Here is a 26,194-nt window from a genome sequence, read left to right as displayed (position 1 = left end):
TTAATGTTCAGCATTAAATAATTTCAAAAAGCTAATCCTATTTTTATTAGAAATGCATAATTAATTTATTTGAATTTTCTTTAAATGAAGTTGGCAAATTTTAATAAAAATATTAAAATACTAAAAGAAACTTTTATTTTTAACTAATATAATCCATGTATTATTATTATTTTTTATTTATATATTAATCATATTTTTTTGAATATAGACATAAATTTCTATCGTTCATTTTACGGTCTAAACTTAATTTTATTAATCGAAATGATATATAAAATTATGCCGACTATAAAATCGAACTTTAAATTTAATTCTAGTTTTTAGTTTAATTTTATACCCTCATTGAAAAATAATAATAATAAATAATTTTGAACATTAGAGTATTAGCTAATTTGGATTCTAAAATACTAATATTTAATTAGATAAAAATTTTAAATGTTTTAAAAATTAATTGAATTGAATAATAATATATTTTTCAGTAAAGAAAATAATGATATCTTAAAAAATTAAAATTTAATATAATTTATCCCTTCACTTTTATAATGTTATTAATTGAATATATGACCGAATAATCACAATAAAAAATAAAATAATAGTTAACGAAAATAATTTTGTAAAAATAAAAATTAAGTAAAATCAAAGTTAAAAATAATATTTTCACCTTTCTCATAATAAATTATTTTATTGCAGTGCTATGAGTTAAAAATATATATTATAGTAAATTACTTTCTTTTCCTAATTTTATCTATCTATTATGTTTTCATTTCCTTTCTCTTCCTACACAACCCCTTGGACCAATGATCGTCCAGAAATCAATCTCGAGACTAATGTCAACTAAAAACTCGAACATATATCTTTTGTCACTTCACTTATGATTCAACTGACTCCTCGTACTTTCGTTTAAGATTGTCTAGAAATCAATCTCGAGACTAATATCAACTAAAAACTCGAACATACATCTTTTGTCACTTCACTTATGATTCAACCGACTACGCATACTTTCATTTACCGCATGACGGTATTTCTGCCAACGATTTTAGGGAACTTGAACTTGGGATTTTGTTCCAAAAAAGCAGGAGGTTGCTGGTAAACTAATGAAGCAGCTCTTATCAGAACCCCAGCAGTTAAACCCCATATTGTATACTTCTTTTTTTCCTTCTCAGTTTCATACTCAAAGAAGTGAAGCAAATACTTCTCCCCCATCCATTCTCTTTCTTCCTCCGTTCGGTTTTCGTCCTGGAATTTATGTAAATTTGTACAATTTGCACGAGGTTTTACCAAAGGGTATAAATCATTATACAAGTGGTAATAGTTGAAAAGAGAGAAAAGAGGGCGATAAAAGTATCATGAAAGCCTTTATATTAGAATTCGGAGTGCATTCTGCCCTCTCTACTAAAAGAAGAAAGGAAAAATTAGGGTGAGTTTGGATGGACGATGCGTTTACCTGCGGTTAGTGTAAAAACAGTGGTGGCGGTGAGATTAGATACTGTAGCGTGAGACAAAAAGTAAGCTAAACGCACTGCACCGCACCCAATCGCCCTTCCAAACTAAGCCTTAGTCTTTATACGTTAAATCAAAGAACAAACTAGTCATTCTATTAAAAATTTCATTCACTTCTAATATTTGGGCTTTGTACTTCAGAATGAGGTACACGTTAGCCACTCCAATTTTTAATGGTAGAAATGGATGAAATTTTTAACAAAAAAGACTATTTTACTCTTTGATATAACATATATGGACTAATTTATTCATTTTTTAGTAAAGGAGCAAAATGCAATTTGCCTTCTAATATAGGAGTTTCCATGATACTTTCACTAAAAAAGGGTGTACCTTAATGAACATTTCTAGGGGAGCATCGAATACTTCGTCGACTTCTGCGGCGTTTGGTGTTGGCTTGAATGCCTTTTTGTCGGTAAGTATGCCAATGACCGGAACTACTCTGAGGAGATGCTGCGTGGAAAACCGAAATTTTCAATGGGAAAGGTGAAAGACAAAGCTAATGCCATGCTTCGTATATGATTTTAGCCTACCTCCGACTTCTTATTTTCTTAAAGTCTACTTTACCAACGTATGCAAAGTATGTCCGTATTGAACACATACTTGTGTCCACACTCAGCCTTGAGTTTGGATAATATACATTAAAACAGAAAGATCGAGGCCAAGGGAGGGAGCTAGGCAGGGACCCTATCCCCCCAAAATGGAAAATTCAGGTTTTAGTCCCCCTAAAGTAATAAAATTTTAAGTTAATATATAGTAAAATTATAGTTTGGCTCCCAAAATGTTAGAATTTCAATTTAATCCTTTTGAAAAGTATCAAGATATAATCTAATACAAGGGTGTAATATTAAACTTAATCTTGGCGCCCTAAAAAAATTTTCCGGCTTTATCCCTACACATAGTCGATAACAACTTTGTATTGCAACCTTTAGCCAATGAATTTTGTGTCATTCTTAAACAACTCCCGCATTACTGAGAGTGTTTGTTGCTTTTAGTCTCGGCTTCGAGTATCAAGCTTTTTAAGTCATAGACACCAAGACTACCGTTCAACAAGAAAATTCGAGTTTGAGCTTCCAACAAGCATTACCATCCCAAATGAGAACAATTTGAAATCAAAACGAGTGTCTTAAGGTTTATGAAGATGCTAAACGAGCTTGGAAGAAATAGTTCGATACCTTGGACAAAAATGGTTCGAGAACAGTTACGATATTCACAAGTGAAGGGTCCAACCCGATCTCTTCTTTAGCCTCTCGAGTGGCTGTTTCAATATCATCTTTGTCACCCTCCTCTGCTTTCCCACCTGGCAATGAAACTTCCCCTGGAACAAAGTACCCGAAAAAACAAGCAATTAAGTCCCACAATATATCATGAACCGGTAAAAGTAACATGGAGGTTATTGTACTAAGAATTGGATTGCATTTTTCCCCCTCTATTCAATAAATGTAAAATTAGTCTCTATATGTTAGATCAAAGAGCAAACTAATCCTTCTGTTAAAAACTAATCCTTATACGCCAGCATATTTAATTATCTAGTTATTCTATCAGCTACGCCAGTTTTTAACAATAGAAATGGAAGAAATTTTTAATAGAAAAGACCAGTTTGCTCTTTGATTTAACATATGGAGACTACTTTGCCTATTTTTTGAGTACAAAGCAAAAATGCAATTTGACTCCTACTACAAGGGCTTCTATAGTATCGATCAGTATTGCTTGACTTAACTGAAAATGAAGCAACTAAGTGAAATGAAGTGAAACACTATCAAAATATAAAACCCAAAAATATATATATATATAAAAATTATATTTTCTTTCTATTTACAAAATATATATATAAAAATTATATTTTCTTTCTATTTACTAAAACCATTTGATTATATCACAATCAAAGATAAAAATTCCATCTTAATTTTATTTTCTCCTTAATAACCTCAGTTGATTTCTAACACTCACAAAATAAATGAAAATCTAAATCTAAACCAGTGAGACTCACACATGCATGAAACTAAAAACTCACAGTTCAATACTTTCTTCTATGGCTTGAATTTTCTCTCTAACCAAATAGGGGTACCAAAAACAAAAGTTAATATAACTTCTAGTTCCTGAACTTGAGGATTAGGTCCACTTTAGTACCTAAACTTTGCAACTCTACAAATGTAGAAGTCTAAGGAAGTGGCACTCTAATGAAATCCAAGCTTAGGGATCAAATTGAACCCAGTTGCAAGTTCAAGTACCAAAATGAACCTAATTGCAATTTCAGTGTACAAATATCAAAGTTAACCTAATTACAAGCTCAATTCCAGCTATGTAACTCAATTTGGTTCCTAACAATGAATAACATTACTTCAACTCAATTCCAATAAGTAATTCAATTTTCCTCCAAAATTTTCCAATAAACCAGACAAAAGCTGGTTTTTCAAGGAAACTAATTAGCAAACAATTTCATTAAACATTAAACATTTCTAATCATCAACAAAAACTAATTAGAGAATAAAAAACTGACCAGAATGAGTAGTCAACCTCGAAGATCTTTTTGTCAATATAACACGCAAATCCCCAGCATCAACTTCAAAGAGACAGATCAAAACAGCAGCTCTTTTGGGTTTAAATTTTTCAGGGTTTTGGGAAATTGGGGTCACTGATTCTTGAACACCTACTTGTGAAACAACTTTTCCGACGGTTTCCTCGATGATTCGCTCCTGCTCGTCGCCGTCGTCCAAGGAACAAGGTGGAGGCTTGTAATGACTGAGCTGTTGAGCTAAGGCTAAGAGTCTTTGTGATGAAAATGGAAGTGAACCACCGTTCAACGATCTTGATGAATCCATAAGCTTGGAAACTTTGTTGAAGATAATTTGTTAATAGCAAAAGTAGTTCTTATAAAAGGTGTCTCATCTATTATCAGTTAATGATTGTGCCATCGCAATTCATTTCGGATTGAGTTCTTTTTTATAAAAAATCTCTCAAAAAAAAAACTAGATTTTGAAGGTGAGTAACTAATATATAAATTACTATAGATTTAGTTTTATTATAAATTATATAATATATAAAAATAATAAAATATATTATAAATATTGAAAATAAATTAAGCCGGACCTAAATATTTTAACCGGTCCATATAATAAACCAAAGTATTTTTATCCAAAAATTTTTAAACATAAAAACTATGAATATTATTGCATGTACATAAATTATTTAAATTTGGTCCCGGCGGGGCTCGAACCCGCGACCTTCGGCTCATAAGACCAACGCTCTAACCAACTGAGCTACGGGACCTTTGAACAAAGCGTTTAATTTACTGATTTTATGCGTGGCTTTTAAGCTAATAAAAGATTAAGATTATGAAGCAAAATACAAATTGGTCCCGGCGGGGCTCGAACCCGCGACCTTCGGCTCATAAGACCAACGCTCTAACCAACTGAGCTACGGGACCACATTTTTAAAAATACAAATTTATATTTATATTTTTATTTTTAAATATTAAATTTTGTTTTGGCCTTTTAAAATATTAAATTTTTTACCATTTCTTTAAATCTTTAAATTTTAATATTAAATAATTTCGTTAAAATAATAAATAATGTTAATTATATCATTAATTTATTATGTAACTGAATATAAATATATATGTTTAATATTATAGAAAATTATAATATTCAAAATTAATATTTTAATGTTTTTAAAAATAAAAATTTATTATTTATATAATAATATTTGACTTTATTCAAGTTAATAATTGTATAAAAATAAGTTATTTATAAGAAGTTTTTTAGAGAATAATTTACGTTTTTAAAACGGAAAGTCATTTTCTAAAAATATGAGCTTATTTTCCATTAACAAATATGTCATTTTCATTGGCCAAGTTATTTTGCATGAAACAAACAAAAAAAATGCAGGAAACATTTTTCACGAGTTACTTTTCACAAAATAAACACACTCTAGATCACAAATAATACATACCCGATCAACTAGAATTAAAATAAACTTAAACAAAGCACATCGGATTGAAAACTTGGAATATATTCGGACTTAGACCAAAATAACTCTAAATAAAACCTACATATAATGGGATTTAAATCCAAAATAATCTAGAAAAAAAAAACTCACACCTAGTAGGACTCGAACTTCAACTATTAAAACCCCGAAAACATCATTGGCAATATAAGAGGTGTTTATGGGTCGGGTTAGACTTAAGCATGGTATTAATACACTTTATGTTTATTTAAGATTGACTTAAAATATAAGTTTAAAATTTTACCCGAGCTTGTTCATGATATAAAAGGATAACCAAGTTCATTTTAGGCTCACCCATATCATTTTTTAAAATTTTTAATTTTCAATTTAATAATTATAATTTCTTTTAGGAAAATTATTTGGTATACTGCCAGTAGAGTTTTTAGACTCCACAAGCAAGGACAAGGGGTTGACCAGCGTCTTATCGGGGTATAATAAAATTTTTAAAAAATAAATATTTCAAAAAAAAGAGACAAATGACAATTTTTTTTTAATATTGCTTGTCGAATAAAAAAAAGTACACTGTCGGCATACTATATACTAACCCTTTATTTTATGGGAAATTATTTAATACATAGTCAATAATGTTTTTAGACTCCATAAGCAAAGTCAAGAGTTGACAAGTATCCTATAGGTGTATAGTAAAATATTTAAAAAAATAAACACGTCAAGTTTTTAAAGCTGCTTGTAGAATAAAAAAATCAATTTACCAAAATATTCACCGTTCTTTTATTACAATTTTATGAAAAATTATTTCATACATCATCTGTGGAGTTTACGGGTTTAAGAAGTGATATGTGTTTTATAGAGTAAATTAAAAAGTAAAAGATAAAAAATATAAATATATGGGACACTTGTCATACATTCAACCCGCTTGTGATGTTTAAAAATTCTACAAATAATAGTGTATCAAATAGTTAGGTAAATTAACATTTTTAGCGTTTACGTTATAATATTATATATAATTATAGATTTAATTTTTACGTTATAAATTATATAAATTTAAATCCAACCTATATTTTAGACAAATTTAATATTTTTATTTACATTTATTTTTTGAGTTTAATATTTTACTTAAATTTTTCAAATTTTCAAAAGGTTTTTAAGTTTAAGCGAGTATCCGATAAAAATGATTTTAAGTAGTCAAAAGTCAAGACATTAGTATAAGTGACGAAGAGAAGTGTACAAGCCGTTGATAATATGGGAATACGAAATTGTTGATTGAGAATTTACTTGAAAGATTTTGGCAACTTTTCAACGAAAGCCTTTTATGTTTTTTTTTTTCAAACTTATTATTTTACTTGAGAATAAAAAGTTAATATATATTTTAATTAAATATTTATTGTAAAAAAATTCTGTTTTCAATTTTAAAATTGAGTAAATTTATTTCTCTAAAAAATCAGAGCAATTTAAATTTTATAAATTTTAAAAGTGAAAAACTAAAGATAATTAATCATAGTGTTAATGTCTTTTATCAATTTTACATATTTTAATTGATTTAACAATAAATTTAACTCTTAATATTTATATGTTTTGTCAATTTAGTTTTAATTTTAAAAATTCAATAAATTTTGCTTAAACATTTACACAAATGCTACAGACTAATTTTAAATCGAGGCCTAACATAAAATGTTTAAATTTTAAGAGCTAAATTTATTATTATATCAATCAAATTTACATATAACTGACGAAAACATTAATATCAAAACAAATCGTTTTAATTGTTCACTTTCAAAATTGACAAATTTAATTTTTTAAAGAAACTAATTTAGTCGATATCGAAAGAAAATAGAAATGCTTTTTACCAATATTTATTGTATTTACAAATTGATATTGAGATCATATGATATAAAGTTGAAATCACATATTTTATGACAATAAAAAAATCACAATTGCAAATTAACATGAGTTAGGTGAAATTCGGAAGGATCAAATCAGGGTTTTTGAACTTAATCAAAATTGACATGTCTAATGACGATAGATTAGACATCTACAAAATCTGAAGACGTAAATGTATTTATTATCCGTATTAAATAACACTCAAATTTGAATCTAAATTAATTAAATTATCTATCAGATATTTGAATCCGCTAAATAGCTAAATATAGGTCCAAAAGCCTTTTTAAGATAAAAACTTAAAAAGGAAAGCAAATAATGAAGTAAAAATGCCATGAAAGCCCCCTGTACAAAGAATGAGATTACATTTTACTCTCCCCACTCAAAAACCGAGCAAATTAATCCTTATACATTAGTTTAAAAAGCAAATTGATCTTTCTGTAAAAAAAAAAAAAAACTATTTGCACCGTTAAAAACTAACCTGATTGACAAAATAACCAAATAGTAATACATAAATGTGTCACATGTACAACATATAGAGATCAATTTTTAACAATAGAAATAGATGGAATTATTAACAAAGATCAATTTGCTCTTTGGTCTGATGTACAACGACTAATTTATCCATTTTCAAATATAATCCAAGTCCACACTATCCATTGATGAGAATTCAATTACTTCAGTTTCAAAATACCGAAAACCGATTAAACCGACTAACACTCTAAACAGGAATGAAGCAGAATCTTCAGTAAAAATGATGCAAAAGAACAGTGTAAGTTGAATCTACATAATTAGGTTTGAATTATCATATCCTTTTAAAGAAATTAGATTGTCATTAAAGCATACAGCCTTTCCACACATTCTTTTAAGAAAGTATGCAATGGTTCCTCGAATACTCTATAATGTCTGTTGTTAGTTCAAAATGAAGTATCGAAAACTCACCAGAATCTCGTATTGAGCAAAATTCGTCCTGGAACGAGAATAGGTTGTATTCTTGAGGTAAACTGTCACGTACTTTCTTTCAAGCATCAAAACTACTGGTAACCTCTTCCTCTTCCACGTCTTCCCCAACCCCTACCCCTGCCTCTTCCACCACGCCCACCATAAGATATGCCTTCCAATGCTCTATTAACAAGCTGGTTTTGCATGCTTCCGGCTCCACGGCCTTTCTTTATTGCCAAATTATTGGAACCACTACCGGCAGCAGGTCGCTTCACCCTGCTCAACAATTATACAACATAAATTGCTTTGCTTCAGGGGGCACGCTTGACATGTATGAACTTCGGTTTTATTTTATTACAGTTAATGCAGCTCATCCAACCCATGTTGGGTTTCAGAACGAGAGAAGGAAAAATCTAAGGATGAGTGGAAAACAATGGTTAAAGATCGAAGCAGTAACTTACCTGGTTGCAGTTGTGGTGGACAGCGCTGAAGGTTTTATGGCTTCTTTCCAAGAAAGATGGATGCTCTTATCTCCGATAAATGCAGGTGTTTTCAAATGTAACGGCTGAAAAGGTAAATAATAAAAGATAAGCAGCCGAGAGCATTAGGCATTCCTGGCAAATGCTATATATAATTAGATGGCAAAATTCACTCCCTTTTACCTTTGTCATAACTAAAATGTTATTGCAGGTACGCAATCCGGTTGTCGTGTTTTGCTTTAGCATTTTCTGCAAGTAGAAAATATGAAGGGTAAAGTCAAAAAGGGAACAGAAGAAAAAAAATATATATATTTTTTTTTGGGAGGGGGGGTTTAAAATAAACTCACAATGTTATCCTTTGCTTCATCAGATTTAGCAGCTGCCATTGCTTTATTGTGCTCAGCCATTCCCTGAGTTAATTTCTTAATTGTGGCCCTAGTTAGGTCTTCGACACTACTCAATCTGGATCACACCATTCATCAAAAAGTTAGAACAAGAAATACACGAGAAGCATTATCAACAATGATGACAACAATCCAACTGCGGTTTATAAGGTTAGAGAGCATTTCAAATTTTCTTTTCCATCGGAGCATTCTAGACTGATTTGAGTGGTTAGCTTGCGCTCAATCTGGAACTCAACTTTGAAGTTTAACAATGATTAACAGCCCTGCCATAGGTAGCCCTAAAGAAAATATTTGTTCCTTGGGAAGATAGTAGCATTTTGTATTTTTCTTTCAAAATAGGAGTGATTGGTAAACATCTCAATTAATATTCACTGAATTAACATATATATATGGGGAGGGATCCATTTATACCAGTGTAAAACTAAAGTGGTTTTACACCCTTCTGTAACTTTTTATATGATTAATATTTCAACAATCCAACTCTTGAATTTATCAAGACATTTACATTCGTCATACATGTAAATTTTTTAATTGATTCAATATGTTTATCATAACGATCCAAAATATTATCTATATTAACATATATTTAACGGTTGAATTTTTTTACATCAAATGAATAGTTAGTATATATATCAGTTCAACGATTTGTTAAAAATTAGGAACAAAAAGCAAGTACAAAGGAATATGTCATTAACAGATGTCAGTGTAATATGCTTCATCTAGTGATACCTAAATGGCTTGCATCAGATTTTATTCATATTACACCTTTCACACTCATTTAGCAAGAATTTTGAAGATGAAAAGAAACAAATAATTCATCTTCAAAGGTCAACTTATTGACTTGTACTTACACCAATAAAGACGAACAAAAGATGACTATTCTAAAAAATACAATTTCCATCAAGATACAATATGAAGAAAAGAATCAGTTTGTTTTTTTTTAACTTTATAGCATAGGTGAAAGGATATGCAAGGTTACCTCTCAATGAAGTCCTTATAATACTCTGAGAAGTCCTCCCCCAGTCTATCTGATGGTTGACCAGTCACAATCTTGTATCCACAAAGACTATTTGAAGCATTAGGAGCCTACGTAACAACAATAATCAAATAAGGATCAAAGAATACAAATTATGCAACAGGAAAAGAGATTTGTTTTTAAAAAGATTGAAGAAAGAAAAAACCTTGTGAGCTAAATGGTGAAATGAAAACAACAAGCATTCAACATAGGTAAAGTTTGTTTCTTCACCAGTCTTCCTCCGAGGCATATACTTCTGAGAAAGAAAGAAAGAAACAAAGAGATTTATAAATAGAGTCGATAGAGATATAAACCTGCATGAGAAAATAAAAAAACTCCAAGAATACAACATGATAAGAAAATGTACACTCATACCTTTAAAAGCTGAACAACAGAAGGAAGAACCTGGCGAGAATCCTGTGGTGTTGTGTAAGGAGAAATTTCTGCTAAAGCTTTGAGCAAATCCAGCTTCCGTTCCTCAGGAAGCTGTAAGATACGCATATTTTAGAATACATCTCTTATCAGTACTAGATACTTAGTAGAGCAAATAGAGGTCATGCTGGAGTCTTCACAAAACAGAGTTCCACAAGAATAACGAGTAAGAAGAATTTTCAATATTCAGAGAACATTCAGATGTGATTGGTCAAGAGACTCCCCATCATATTTAAGAGGAATTTCTAGAACTTCTAAGATATCATTTCAAATATTTGCATTAACAGAATGCTTGTGTATCTTAAAGTAATAATTTTATAAATGCCGCTGATGCAAACTCTGTTGCATTCTAGAATATTGTCAGAACAACAAAATATGCAGCTTTGGATTAACAATTCACACCTTCCAGATGTCCTACCAATGAGAAGGTAAATAGACTGAAATAAACATTTCATCAAATTGGATCAATCCCAATTTCAGAGGCTATGATTATCAACTAAGAGATAGCAAAGCCATATGAAGGAATTCAAGAACTTCAAATAGAAAAATAAAAAATAAAAACTAAATGCCAAGTTCTAGAGCTCAGAGAAAAACTTATAAGATTCATCCACCTCCATTCCAACTTGCAAATCTTCATAATCAGAGAAGACTAGAAAATCAATCATAAACACCTTTCCTTCAGTACAGAAATAACAGTGCCAACAACAAAGAAGGAATTAATTGGATGAATGTGGGTATATCTATACTGTAATAATATCAGGTTTTAACGCAAAATGAGCTTGGACTATATTTGTTGCAGTAATTGAGATCATAAAGTAGTACGTCACCTTATCAAAAACAGGTATAATTTGTTTATTTAAGTAGTTGAGAAACTTGCTGCCAGGTGCACCCCTCTGTAAAATAATTTAGAGGTTAGAGTGCTAAAAAGAGTTCATAAATCAGAAGAATATTTAATGGATGGAAAACAGATATTCAGTAATACCAAACGCAGTCCTTACCACAAAAAAGGGAATAGCCATGAACAGACACGATATCAACCTATCAATATGATCTGCATCAGAGACCTGCATCCAAAAGCATTTTGAACAGTTTCAAAGTAAGTTCACGACAATGACAATGCAACAGAGAACCAAAGGGACAATGTTGACTAGTAAAAGTAAATCTACTTTGAATATTTTGTGGTACCACATTCCTTCTAATGAACATCTAAACTAATTTATGCAAAGAGGTAACTTGGAACATCTTCTACATCATAAAGAATCAAGTCAAACATCATGAAGAGAAGATTCCAAACCAACATTCAGTAAACAAGCACTCACGTCAAATTGTGCATCTAAATCAGCCTGCCCTTCAATTATTCCAATAAGTTCCTTCAAGCGCTCAGGAGGAGCTTTCTCCCCAAATATGCTCAAACTTTTTAAAAAGTCCATAAACATTCTGAATTCAGCTCCAGTTACATCTCCTAAACTCTGCAATGGAATTAAATAAAATCAATCCTGCACCTTCTACTCAAAGTTACAACTCAGGGGAAAGATTAAAAAAAACAGATCAATGATGAATGGTTATGCAGTAAATCAAAATAGTACCTTTTTAATTAAATCAGTTATGTGCCTTTCCATTTCCTCTTGGGGTCTCAAGAGTTCAGCTTTTAGAGGAAAAACCTATAAACACGGTTAATTTCCCCTCAATTATCATCACAAAACAAAGCACAAGAATATCAACAACAGGTAAAACAAAGAAGCAGTCTGAACCTTATCTCGTATAAAGCACAAAACCTTGTCACGAATAGTGTCATCTTGACTTGGTTCCTCAACATTCCAAATGTGCTTGAATAGTGCTGTCAAGGACTCTGCATCCACAGGACAATCTAATCAACAAGGATAAAACCAGAAAGAACAATAGTAGAAAAATGATGAGCTTGTGTCATTGGTTCAAGCCAAATCAACGTGGACATTACATCATAAGTGGTTGATTATCTTCATCAAGAAAACCATTGTAACCTACTTAGTACTTCCTTAAGTAGATACCAAAAGTTCTTTTATTCACAAAGCTCATTAACTAGCCTAGACAACCCAACATCTTCTTTCCCATTGAAAATGCAAAAGAAATAGGGACAATCTGAATCATAACAGCCACTTTCATGAATTTTGGAGACTTACAAAAATGCACCACGAAATGTGCCTTACCGATAAAAATGCTATCAACTTAAAGTATCGATATAACCAAACTCTAGTTTAGACACATTTGGCCTAAGAACTCAAACATGTAATATCAACCATAACTAGTCAAATTTCATCACTACCAAAAGAAAAAGTAAACAAAACAAAACAACTTAACAAGACTTCATAAGAATGCAACATTACCCTTCACATCCTGCCTTAATACAGACATTAAGGCTTTATGAACAGCATCACGCTCCACAATCTCATCTATAAGAAACAAAGAAAAGCAAAGCAAAGCCGCAAAGGCGAGGTTAAATACACAACAAAAACACATGCTTTTAAATAGTATTTCCACAAATTATTTTTAAAAAAGAGTTAATAGTTTTACCAGCAGTAAGGAGTTGCCCTAAAATGTCTACTATTTTAGAAATGTACTCCTTGGTATCCTTACAAAACAAAGGAAGCCCACGAATCGCTTGCACTCGAACCTACAATTTTTGTTTTTAAAATTACATTGAAGAAAGCTACTAAAAATTACTTCAACTCACTAACTAATTCGAACTTCTTAGATTATAAATGAACTAACCGCTAAATCTTCTTCTTCAATCAAATCGAAATGTGCATTGAGAGCACGGCTGGATAAGTTAGGGAAGAACTTGAAAAAGCGAGGTATTAGCTGAGCAGCTAATTGTTTCGCCTTTAAGCTTGTTTTCGTTGCATCGATGACTCCTTCGTAATCTTTCACATTCTGTATCAGAAATTAAACAAATTACAACTGAAAAAGCCCTAGGAATAGAGATAAAGAGGGGGAAAAAAAAAAGGAAGGGACCGCCAACCTGAGACTTATCCTTAGCTTCGTTGAGGCGTTCGCCGAACTCATAGAGCTTCTCGATTTGCTTGGCTTCGTCGGAAGAGTCAGTCATTTGGTGGATTTAAGGATCGGGATAACTGAGAGAGTGAAACTTCAACAATGTTAACATTAAGAGAAAAATAATTTAACTGAAAATTTTTGTAGTAAATGATATAGAGAGAGAGAATTTGAAAATATAGGGTACTTTGAGTGGGTTTTTTTTCTGGTTTTTCTTTTCTCTCTGTTTGGCTACCGGGAAACTTATAAAACGAAAAAGTGTGTAATTAGAACTTAGAAATCGTGATAGATATTTGGAAATTAATCACATTTGAGAGGGTGTCAATATTTAAACTCAAAAATAATTTTTTTTAAAAATAGGGCGGATTTAATATATGGTTTGAACTCGTGTTCAAGCATTTAAATAATCGATTAGATTAATAATGGATTGAATTAAAATTAGTATGGAACTGATTAAAGAATGAGTATTATAATGTTTTATCAGAGTTTTATAGTAGAGATTTAATTTTAATAACTATTAAAATTTAAAATATATTAAAATTTTATCTTGATCATATTGTACATCCACTTAATAAGATATTATTTTTATATAATTTTATAATATTAATTTTATAATACATTTATTTATTTTATAATTTATTTTAAAGATTTCAAAAAATTAGAATAATTATTAAGATAATATTTAAAAACATCAAAATAATATTTTATTTATATTTCAAGGACCAAATTGGTCATTAGCTCTTTAATTTAACGAGTCACGTCATGATTTTAATAGGAGACCATGAATGAGTGCAAAAATGTAATAATTCAATAACGTTAATAGCTAGTACGTAAATTTTAAAAATTAAGTTATGAAAACGTAATTTTATATAAAATTTGAGGACAAATGATATAGTTTACCCTTAAAAAATATGTAGATGAAGGCATCAATAACAAAAATTATTGTTTGAGTATAAAATTAAAACTAAATTTTAAAAATAATAATTAAAATCAAATCTTAATTTTAATTAATAAATTACGTTGGGTTTATTTTAAATAATAAAAATTATTATTATTATTATTATTAGTTTTAAACAATTTCAAATAATTTATATTTAAATATTATTTATATTAATATTAAATGTAAATTTAATATTTTCGTAAAGATAAATAATATTATCATAAGAATAAATATTATTTATTTTTATAATTTTTCTTTTTCTTTTTTCTTCTTATGTGTAATTTCAAAAAATAAAAATAAAAGCACACTCGAACCCGCATATTCTTGCTTTTACAATAATATCTATATCAATCGAGCTAAGACTCAATCGACATTTGTACATATATATAATGGTTCAATTTCAATCTTTTAATTTCTTTACCTTCACTATTTTTCTGAGCTCTTTAGAGTTTTTCATTTAAAGAAATTCATGAGAGACTTATAATTTAGAGTTATTTATATATAACTCGATATTTTTATAAGCTATTTTGAGTTTCATCATTCAAAGAAATTTACAAATGACAGCTTACCGTTCAAGGTTATGGGCTTATAGTTTGAAATTATTTATATATAATATGATATATTATATATGAAGAGAGAAACAATAATGTTTAAAAAATGTGTATCGATACTTATAAGAAAACACAAAGGCGTATTGGTTTGGAAATAACCCAGAGCCTAGTCATTCCAATATATTACTAAGTATGAGTTTGGATGGGCGGTGCGTTTACTTGCAATTAGTGTAAAAACAGTTGTGGTGGTTAGTTTAGATATTGTAGCAATACTGTAACGTGAAACAACTTTAGGATGGAAAATGTTAGGCGTGCTATGTTTTAAATGTTAGGTTAGAATTGTACTGAATTTGTTTTAGAAACTGGAACGATATATGTTAATGTAGTAAGGTTGACGTGTGACAGCCCAAAATTGACCCTAGTCGGAAAGTGGTTTCGGGACCACAAAACCGAGTCATAAAAAAATAATTAATTGTTATATTCTATGCTTATTGTGTGTGTACATGCACATGTGGAAGTTTCATTCTCTAATTTTACCAATTGTATGAGAAATTATTAAATAGGGATCAATGTGAGACATGGTGAAATATGATAGGCTAATTTTAAATGGCTTATTAGTGCATGTTAACACAAAGGTGGACTTGCATGTCAAATTGCCCAATTTATTAATGGTGGCCGCCAAGATAGGATATTGATGGGCAATATATATGTTTAATTAGATTTTTGTAATAAGGAATGGGTCATTGGAGATAAAATAATGTTAGTAAAGAAAGAAAAGAAAAAAAAAAAAAAGAATGCTCATCCTTTCCCCATTGCCGTGAATTGAGCAAAGAAAACCAAAAAAAAAAAAAAGTTGAAATTTGAAGAGGAGAAACTAAGGTATTTCGCCATGGCTATCCTAGTCTAAGGTATGCATGGTGATTTTCTTTTAATTGACTATGAGACTAAATGGATAAGTACATAGCTTAGTTGACCTATGGTTTAATTTCATGAGTCCATAGCTCAATATCCATTCGCAAGTGCTAAATTAGTGTCATTTTGATAAGTTTCTTTGGGATGTTAATTACTTGTTAAGTAGCTTAATTGATGCTTGGATGAGTAGGATTCATGGTCGAAGAGTGTATATACATTTTAGAAAGAAAAAATGTTGTTGTTAGTTGAGTTGCATTTGATATTCATTCGGTCAAATGGGAGAAGAATAAGATGAATTTAAATGTTGTGGTTTATTATTTAGTTGGTTAAATGATGTGGTCATTGCGAATGCAATGGTGTTAAAGGAAATAGGGTCAAATGTTGGTTTGATGAACTAATTGCTAGTGGGCAATGTGTTGTATTGAGAATGTTTGAGTAAATTCAAAGATGTTTATATGATGAATTCGGTTGTAGATGTACATGCCTAAATAAAATGCTCACTAATGATTTTGAAATTAAGTTTTATTATGTTGTGAAAGGAGTGGCGAAAGAGCTATAGACTATTGCGGATGTATGATGGGTTAGTAGAGTCTCTAAAATTGATATGTGGTAAATGTAAGTGTTAAACGAAATGGAAATGGTGTTATATTGGAACATGCACATTCGCCACATGATTGAATGCATAGATGGGTGATTTCATGTATTCGCCATAAGTGAGCATATTGGTGGCTTAATCTTGACTTAGAAAAATCGGCTAAAGGAAAATATGGGCTAATATGTGGAATTTGATTCATGATTGCATACATATATGACTCTAATGCCTAATATATAAGGGCTAAGTACCTTGAATTTCCCCTTTGATATTCAAAATGATTGAATCAATTTATTTGTTAATATTAAGCTCAAGAGCAAAGGGGAACTAGATCCGATAAAGGAAAGGAAAAAGTAATTGAATAGCCGTTGAAGACGTTCGACAACATCCGAGGTAAGTCATTAAGCACATATGTTTGATATTGCTTAAATGATTGGAAAATCTATGCAATTGTGTTTAATGGAATGCTATATATATGTATAAATGAAATTGTATGTGTATGGAATGAGGATAATTGTTGAATGTAATAGAAATAGTGGAATGTGTAGAAAGTTTGCTTTCGGCACTATGTGTGCGGGCAATACGTGTGTATGGTGACGAGATTGGCACTAAGTGTGCGTGCTGGAAATATATGGCACTAAGTGTGCGTGCTGGAAATATATGGCACTAAGTGTGCGTGCTGGAAATATTTGGCACTAAGTGTGCAAGCTGGAAAAATACGGCACTGGGTGTGCGAGTTCGGAGGGTATGGCACTGTGTGTGCGAGCTTAAATTACGTGGCACTAAGTGTGCGAAATCGAGTGGTAAGCACTATGTGTGCGTACTCTATATATATGGAGGGTGTGTCTCCATTGAATTGAGTATGGACAGCGGATCGGGTAAGTACCTCGAGCTCATGACGAATAGAGAATTCGTTCATGCTTGGGGATTGAAATTGGTAAGCCTTAAATCTATGTGATGATTGAAGTGTGTATGGTTGTGCTGGAAAATGAGTTAATGTGTAAAATGCTTGATTATCTTGTTGTGTAGAATATGAAATGTGGATGTATGAATTGGTGCGAGATTGGACCGAAAGGTCCGAGGTATTATGGTATAGATTCGGTATGGACGAGTACCTAGCCTCATTTGTTGTACATGTAGTAGTAACTTTATCGGTGGATTGATGAATGCTTATGACTTCTGAGTTGTAAACTCACTCGGTGTTTTCTTGTCACCCATTTTAGGTCTCTCGGACTCGTATTGTTTGCGTGATCGGGACCGTCGTTGAAGTCATCACACCGGCTGAAATCTTGTGGTATTGTTTTTGTTGTTGAAGAACATTTGGCATGTATAGGCTATTATATTTTGTCGAATTGTGGGTTGTAAACTTTAAGCCATGTGAAAATGGCCTATGTGGTCGTCGAGTGGGATGCTAGAACCTATAGCCACGAGTCTTAGAAACTCAAATTTTGATAAGGTGGCCATAATTTGTGTCATGTATGATGGATGATTAAGGCCAAGGAAAAATTCATGAAATTGGCATAGTCTACTGCAGTAACTGTTGCGGACAGCAGCAGTGAGATGAGATTGAAAATCACTAAAAATAGTAGAAGTAGAATTAAATAGTGAGTAAATTATGAAATTGAACCTTGATGAATCTATTTTTATATGGACGAAACGAAACGACCATATGAGCAGTATATTGAGAGATATTAAAGTTCTCGTGAGACAGGGTCAGAACGGTTTCTGGGTCCCCTGTCGCAACTTTGAAAATTTACCATAAATTATTCAGAAAGAATTAGGAGTCATGCCTTATATGTACAGATTCCATTTTGAGTCTAGTTTCATTAGAAACAAACGGCACCAGTATTAAAGCCCTGTACAGAGAGATATTCAAGTTGTAACACGCGAAGGTCAGAGCAGTCGGTCCCTGTAACATGGGTGACTTTAACTAATAAACTGTACCAATTGGCCCAACAAAAAATTATAGAAATAAATCCATGGATAGATATATGAGTCTAAATTCAGGAAAAATTTACGGAATCAGTTTCCGAGTTTTGAAACTCGAGATATGATTTTTATGGCGTCAGTGACGCAGTTTCCCAGCCTGTCTGGAAATGCCAAATTGGTTGGTACCTTGAGAAGATTTGACCCATTAACCCCTCGTGTCCGACACCGGCGACGGTCACGGGTTCGGAGTGTTACAATTTTATTGGTATCAGAGCTATGGTTTAGTCGGTTCTAGGACTACCATAGCGCGTGTGAGTCTAGCTATACATGCCAAATTGTTAGCGCTTAATAATGTGATGACTTCTGACGGTTGGAATTTTTGTTTTGATTAGCAATGGAACCCGGGGTAGAGACCCTTGGCGGATGACGTTGAAAGTGTAGCGGCTGCTCTGCGCAAGGGACACCGCCTGTTGAGCCTCGGTCATCCGCGAATAATCAAAATGAAGGGCGAAACAAGCCTTCTTCACTATGATGAATGAGTGGGTCGCATAATATGCCCGAACCAACCCGGCTGTCCAACCATTCCGAATTTAAATACTCCACCCCAAGAGCCTGCAATGCCTCCGATTCGATCTGTGAGGCTGAGTAAACCACCGTGGACTTGATTAGGAAGCGTGGGGCCGAGGAGTTCAAGGCCATAGTTACCGATGATGCCGAAAAGGCCGAGTTCGCTCGATAACACCATTAGAGTGTTAGATGAACTGTCATGCACACCGATGAATGTCTTAAGTGTGCTATATCCTTGTTGCGAGACTCACTTACTATTGGTGGAGGACTTTAATTTCCATAGTCCTAAATGAACGAGTTACTTGGGATTTCTTCCAATCAATTTGAAAGAAATACATTAGTCAACGGTTCATCGATCGAAGCGTAAGGAATTCTTGAAACTCAAGCAAGGCCGGATGATCAGATGTCGAATCTGAACATGAGTTCGTAAGACTTAGTCGGTATGCTCGGAGTGTGTGGCTGATGAGGTTGCGATGTGCAAAAGATTTGAAGAAGGATTGAATGAAGAGTTAAAGTTACTAGTGGAATTTTGGAGATAAAGGAGTTCGTGACGCTAGTCGAACGAGCACTGCAAGGCGGAAGAACTTGGGAAGGAGAAGAAGAAGGCTGAATTTGAAGCAAGAGATTACCGTAAAAGATCGACGAGTAAAGCTCCGTTCTCGGCTGTAAAGAGGTTTAGGAGGACACCAAGAAGTCGAGGACGATGCGGGAATTTCCATTAGAGCCCGACCATTGATGGACTCCCGAGCTACTTGATAGCTAGTGTGGGCAATAATCGTCAAGAGAGACCTGAATGCCCCAATGTGGAAGACGACACCTAGGTGAATGTTGGGGTAAGTCCATTAATAGGGCTGTTATGGATGCGGTTCAAGGACCACTTCATTAGAGATTGCACGGAGCTAGATGAGAGGAATAAGACGCAAGGTGCAAGACCTAGTGGAACGACGGTGGAGGTAGGCCCCGAGAATCTCTGGAGGTAGGGGTGGTAATCGAGAGGAGCCTCTAATACGGCTGTCCGATCCGAGACCCGTGCTCTGCTAGAGCATATGCCATCCGCACACGAGAGGAGGCATCCTCCCGACGTTATCACTGGTACTTTTACTCTCTTGATACTATTGTGATTGCATTGATTGACCCGCTCTACTCACTCATATGTATGTGAAACCTTAGCATCCAAGAAGACTCTACCGTTGAGTCTCTTGAGTTCGTAATTCGAGTGTCAAACCCTTTGGGTCAATACGTGCTCGTTGATAAAGTGTGCAAGAGATGCCCCTAATAATCCGAGAATCTGCTTTTCGGTCGATCCGATGCTTCTACCATTTAATGAATTCGATGTTATTCTTGGTATGGATTGGTGACCGTACATGATGCGATGGTGGATCGCAAAAGGAAAACCATTGATTTGAGGAGTGCAAATAATGAGGTAGTCCGAGTCGAGTCTCTCGATTTAAAAGGAGCGCCGGCGATAATATCTTCTATGACCGCCGGAGGTATGTGAAAAGGGTGTGAAACATACCTTGCGTATGTGTTTGGAAGTAAAGAGACGGAAAGGAAACTCGAATCGGTACAGTGGCTTGTGAGTATTCGGATGTTTTTCCCGAGGAGTTACCGGATTGCCACCGGTTCGAGAAGTGGAATTGACATCGGTTGTACCGGGTACTACGCCGATTTCGATAGCCCGTGTCGTATGGCATTAACGGAATTAAAGGAATTGAAGGTTCAATTGCAAGAATTGACGGATAGAGGTTTATTTCGATTGAGTTTTTCTCCATGGGGCGCTTTGTATTGTTTGTGAAGAAGAAGGACGGAACCATGAGGTTGTGCATCGACTATCGTCAACTCAATAAAGTGACGATAAAGAATAAATATCCATTGCCACGAATTGACGATTTGTTTGATCAATTAAAGGGAGCCTCGGTGTTTTCAAAGATAGATTTGAGGTCGGGTACTATCGGTTGAGGGTCCGAGAATCGGACATACCAAAACCGCTTTTAGAACGAGGTACGGTCACTACGAATTCTTGGTGATGCCGTTTGGGCTCACTAATGCCCTGCGGTGTTTATGGATTTAATGAATAGAATTTTCAGGCCATACTTGGATCGGTTCGTAGTTGTATTTATCGATGACATTTTGGTCTATTCGAAGATGAAACCGAACATCTTGAACACCGAGGCTAGTGTTGCAAATCTTACGAGATAAGAGTTATCATAAAGTTCATAAATGTGAATTTTGGTTGAAAGAGGTTAGCTTTTTGGGGCACGTGGTGTCCGTGATCGGTGTCGGGGTGGACTGAACAAAATTTCGACCATAGTCAATTGGAAACCTCCAAGGAATGTTACCGAAGTTAGGAGCTTTTGGGGCTTGCGGTTACTACCGACGGTTTGTGAAAGGATTCTCGATGATAGCCACACCCATGACAAAACCGCTTTGAAAGATGTCAAATTTGAATGGACGGAAAAGTGTCGAAAAGTTTCGACCAATTGAAAACCCATTTGACGAAAGCTCCAGTTCTAGTACTGACCGAATCGGCAAAGAGTTTGTCATCTATAGTGATGCCTCCCTACTTGGGTTAGGTTGCGTATTGATGCAAGAAGGTCGAGTTGTGGCCTATCGTCGAGACAATTAAAGCCACATGAGAAAAATTATCCAACCCATGACCTCGAATTGGTCGCCATCGTATTCGCTTTAAAGATATGGCAACATTACTTATTTGGTGAGAAGTGCCAAGTGTATTCGGATCACAAAAGTCTCAAATATTTGATGACTCAAAGAGACTTAAATCTGCGACAAAGACGATGGCTCGAGTTGTTAAAAGATTATGAACTCGTTATTGATTATCACCGGAAAGGCCAATGTGGTTGCGGATGCCTTAAGTCGAAAATCACTCACATTTTACTTTCTGACGATGAATGTACACTTGTCTATTCTACCCGACAATGTGTTAGTAGCGAATTAAAGGCCAAACCATTGTTGGCTCATCAAATTCGGGAAGCTCGAAAGTTGATGAGGAGTTGCTTACAAAGCGGGCTGAGTGTGTTCGAACAAGGAATCGAGTTTCAAATTGATGATGACGATTGTTTGAGGTTCGAAGTCGTCTGTGTTCCAAAGAATTGAACTTATTTCGATAATTCTAAATGAAGCCCATTGTAGTCGAATGTCAATCCACCCGGGTAGTACTAAAATGTACAATGACACAAACGCCAATTTTGGTGGCCCGGTATGAAACGAGACATTTCGAATTTGTTTCAAGGTGTCGATATGTCAACAAGTGAAAGCGGAACATCAAGTGCCATCGGGATTACTTGACCGATCATGATACCCGAATGGAAATGGGATCGAGTCACAATGGACTTTGTATCCGGACCGCCATTGTCGGTGAGTAAGAAGGATGCGATTTGGGTCGTTGTCGATAGACTAACTAAGTCGGCTCACTTTATCCCGACGCACGGATTTTCAATGGACAAATTAGCGGAATTGTACGTTTCTCGATTGTGAGATTACACGGGTGCCTATTTCTATCGTGTCGGATAGAGACCCAAGATTTACGTCGCGATTTTGGAAGAAATTGCAAGATGCTTTGGGTACCAAGCTGCATTTTAGCACCGCTTTTCATCCCCAAACCGATGGTCAATCCGAACGGATAATTCAAATACTCGAGGATATGTTGAGATGTTGCATCCTTGAGTTTAGTGGTTCATGGGAGCGGTATTTACCTTTGATTGAATTCGCCTACAACAATAGCTTTCAATCAAGTATTAAGATGGCGCCTTTACGAGGCTTTATACGATCGTAAATGCCGTACCCCATTATTCGGATGAACTTAGTGAAGGTAAATTCTTGAGGTTGATTTGGTTAAGGATGCCGAGCAAAAGTTCGAGTAATTCGTGAAAGTTTGAAAGTCGCCGGATCGCCAAAAGTCGTATGCGGATTTGAAAAGAAAAGATGTTGAATATCGGGTTGGAGACAAGGTCTTTCTCAAAGTTTCACCTTGGAAGAAGGTGCTTAGATTTGGCCGTAAGGGCAAATTGAGTCCGAGGTTCATCGGTCCATCTGAAGTATCTCGAACGAGTTGGGCGATGGCGTATCGATTAATATTACCCCGAGCTCGAAAAGATTCACAACGTTTTCCATGTTTCGATGCTTGACGATATAGGTCGACCGACACACGTAATTACTCCATCCGAGGTCGAGGTTCACCTAATTTGAGCTATGAAGAAGAGCCGGTTCGCATTCGATGCGTGAAGTAAAAGAGCTACGAAACAAGAAAATTCCATTGGTAAAGGTGTTGTGGCATAAACACGAATTGAAGAAGCCACTTGGGAACTCGAGGACTCTATGAAAGAGCGATACCGAGCCTATTTACGGTAAGATTTTCGGGACGAAAATTCCTTAAGTGGGGGAGAGTTGTGACAGCCCAAAATTGACCCTAGTCGGAAAGTGGTTTCGGGACCACAAAACCGAGTCATAAAAAAATAATTAATTGTTATATTCTATGCTTATTGTGTGTGTACATGCACATGTGGAAGTTTCATTCTCTAATTTTACCAATTGTATGAGAAATTATTAAATAGGGATCAATGTGAGACATGGTGAAATATGATAGGCTAATTTTAAATGGCTTATTAGTGCATGTTAACACAAAGGTGGACTTGCATGTCAAATTGCCCAATTTATTAATAGTGGCCGGCCAAGATAGGATATTGATGGGCAATATATATGTTTAATTAGATTTTTGTAATAAGGAATGGGTCATTGGAGATAAAATAATGTTAGTAAAGAAAGAAAAAGAAAAGAAAAAAAAAAAGAATGCTCATCCTTTCCCCATTGCCGTGAATTGAGCAAAGAAAACCAAAAAAAAAAAAAAAAAGTTGAAATTTGAAGAGGAGAAACTAAGGTATTTCGGCCATGGCTATCCTAGTCTAAGGTATGCATGGTGATTTTTCTTTTTAATTGACTATGAGACTAAATGGATAAGTACATAGCTTAGTTGACCTATGGTTTAATTTCATGAGTCCATAGCTCTATATCCATTCGGCAAGTGCTAAATTAGTGTCATTTTGATAAGTTTCTTTGGGATGTTAATTACTTGTTAAGTAGCTTAATTGATGCTTGGATGAGTAGGATTCATGGTCGAAGAGTGTATATACATTTTAGAAAGAAAAAATGTTGTTGTTAGTTGAGTTGCATTTGATATTCATTCGGTCAAATGGGAGAAGAATAAGATGAATTTAAATGTTGTGGTTTATTATTTAGTTGGTTAAATGATGTGGTCATTGCGAATGCAATGGTGTTAAAGGAAATAGGGTCAAATGTTGGTTTGATGAACTAATTGCTAGTGGGCAATGTGTTGTATTGAGAATGTTTGAGTAAATTCAAAGATGTTTATATGATGAATTCGGTTGTAGATGTACATGCCTAAATAAAATGCTCACTAATGATTTTGAAATTAAGTTTTATTATGTTGTGAAAGGAGTGGCGAAAGAGCTATAGACTATTGCGGATGTATGATGGGTTAGTAGAGTCTCTAAAATTGATATGTGGTAAATGTAAGTGTTAAACGAAATGGAAATGGTGTTATATTGGAACATGCACATTCGGCCACATGATTGAATGCATAGATGGGTGATTTCATGTATTCGGCCATAAGTGAGCATATTGGTGGCTTAATCTTGACTTAGAAAAATCGGCTAAAGGAAAATATGGGCTAATATGTGGAATTTGATTCATGATTGCATACATATATGACTCTAATGCCTAATATATAAGGGCTAAGTACCTTGAATTTCCCCTTTGATATTCAAAATGATTGAATCAATTTATTTGTTAATATTAAGCTCAAGAGCAAAGGGGAACTAGATCCGATAAAGGAAAGGAAAAAGTAATTGAATAGCCGTTGAAGACGTTCGACAACATCCGAGGTAAGTCATTAAGCACATATGTTTGATATTGCTTAAATGATTGGAAAATCTATGCAATTGTGTTTAATGGAATGCTATATATATGTATAAATGAAATTGTATGTGTATGGAATGAGGATAATTGTTGAATGTAATAGAAATAGTGGAATGTGTAGAAAGTTTGCTTTCGGCACTATGTGTGCGGGCAATACGTGTGTATGGTGACGAGATTGGCACTAAGTGTGCGTGCTGGAAATATATGGCACTAAGTGTGCGTGCTGGAAATATATGGCACTAAGTGTGCGTGCTGGAAATATTTGGCACTAAGTGTGCAAGCTGGAAAAATCTGACAGCCTTTGGGTGTGCGAGTTCGGAGGGTATGGCCTTGTGTGTGCGAGCTTAAATTACGTGGCACTAAGTGTGCGAAATCGAGTGGTAAGCACTATGTGTGCGTACTCTATATATATGGAGGTGTGTCTCCATTGAATTGAGTATGGACAGCGGATCGGGTAAGTACCTCGAGCTCATGACGAATAGAGAATTCGTTCATGCTTGGGGATTGAAATTGGTAAGCCTTAAATCTATGTGATGATTGAAGTGTGTATGGTTGTGCTGGAAAATGAGTTAATGTGTAAAAATGCTTGATTATCTTGTTGTGTAGAATATGAAATGTGGATGTATGAATTGGTGCGAGATTGGACCGAAAGGTCCGAGGTATTATGGTATAGATTCGGTATGGACGAGTACCTAGCCTCATTTGTTGTACATGTAGTAGTAACTTTATCGGTGGATTGATGAATGCTTATGACTTCTGAGTTGTAAACTCACTCGGTGTTTTCTTGTCACCCATTTTAGGTCTCTCGGACTCGTATTGTTTGCGTGATCGGGACCGTCGTTGAAGTCATCACACCGGCTGAAATCTTGTGGTATTGTTTTGTTGTTGAAGAACATTTGGCATGTATAGGCTATTATATTTTGTCGAATTGTGGGTTGTAAACTTTAAGCCATGTGAAAATGGCCTATGTGGTCGTCGAGTGGGATGCTAGAACCTATAGCCACGAGTCTTAGAAACTCAAATTTTGATAAGGTGGCCATAATTTGTGTCATATATGATGGATGATTAAGGCCAAGGAAAAATTCATGAAATTGGCATAGTCTACTGCAGTAAC

General features: G+C 34.0%; 2 protein-coding genes and 2 non-coding genes across 5 annotated transcripts; all 4 read right to left on the bottom strand.

Annotated features, from left to right (window-relative positions):
• Positions 1 to 659: 659 nt before the first annotated feature.
• LOC108480757 (nudix hydrolase 15, mitochondrial-like) lies at positions 660 to 4,485 on the bottom strand. Its single transcript, XM_017783850.2, has 4 exons — positions 3,995 to 4,485; positions 2,670 to 2,812; positions 1,828 to 1,947; positions 660 to 1,233 (listed from the first exon to the last, which is right to left on the bottom strand). The coding sequence occupies exons 1-4, from the start codon at positions 4,314 to 4,316 to the stop codon at positions 1,003 to 1,005; spliced, it is 816 nt and encodes a 271-aa protein (XP_017639339.1). The 5' UTR covers positions 4,317 to 4,485; the 3' UTR covers positions 660 to 1,002.
• Positions 4,486 to 4,690: 205 nt separating this feature from the next.
• On the bottom strand, positions 4,691 to 4,764 carry TRNAI-UAU (transfer RNA isoleucine (anticodon UAU)). Its single transcript has one exon. It is a non-coding gene; the product is annotated as a tRNA-Ile (tRNA).
• Positions 4,765 to 4,847: 83 nt separating this feature from the next.
• Positions 4,848 to 4,921, bottom strand: TRNAI-UAU (transfer RNA isoleucine (anticodon UAU)). Its single transcript has one exon. It is a non-coding gene; the product is annotated as a tRNA-Ile (tRNA).
• A 3,041-nt stretch (positions 4,922 to 7,962) lies between these two features.
• LOC108480359 (apoptosis inhibitor 5-like protein API5) lies at positions 7,963 to 13,957 on the bottom strand. Of its 2 annotated transcripts, XM_053030136.1 has the most exons (17): positions 13,825 to 13,955; positions 13,606 to 13,717; positions 13,356 to 13,517; positions 13,158 to 13,257; positions 12,971 to 13,036; positions 12,359 to 12,456; positions 12,194 to 12,268; positions 11,927 to 12,076; positions 11,606 to 11,671; positions 11,435 to 11,500; positions 10,551 to 10,661; positions 10,342 to 10,431; positions 10,140 to 10,246; positions 9,104 to 9,218; positions 8,940 to 9,005; positions 8,739 to 8,842; positions 7,963 to 8,553 (listed from the first exon to the last, which is right to left on the bottom strand). In XM_053030136.1, the coding sequence occupies exons 2-17, from the start codon at positions 13,690 to 13,692 to the stop codon at positions 8,370 to 8,372; spliced, it is 1,647 nt and encodes a 548-aa protein (XP_052886096.1). In that variant the 5' UTR covers positions 13,693 to 13,717; positions 13,825 to 13,955; the 3' UTR covers positions 7,963 to 8,369. The 2 variants fall into 2 exon arrangements, with proteins under 2 accessions (XP_052886096.1, XP_017638816.1); XM_017783327.2 differs by having other exon boundaries at positions 13,606 to 13,957.
• Positions 13,958 to 26,194: the final 12,237 nt, after the last annotated feature.

This window comes from Gossypium arboreum, chromosome 6 (genome assembly GCF_025698485.1).
Source record: "Gossypium arboreum isolate Shixiya-1 chromosome 6, ASM2569848v2, whole genome shotgun sequence".
NCBI lineage: Eukaryota > Viridiplantae > Streptophyta > Magnoliopsida > Malvales > Malvaceae > Gossypium > Gossypium arboreum.
The sequence above is the reverse complement of the archived record's forward strand: the minus strand, read 5'-3'. Positions and strand labels throughout refer to the sequence as shown.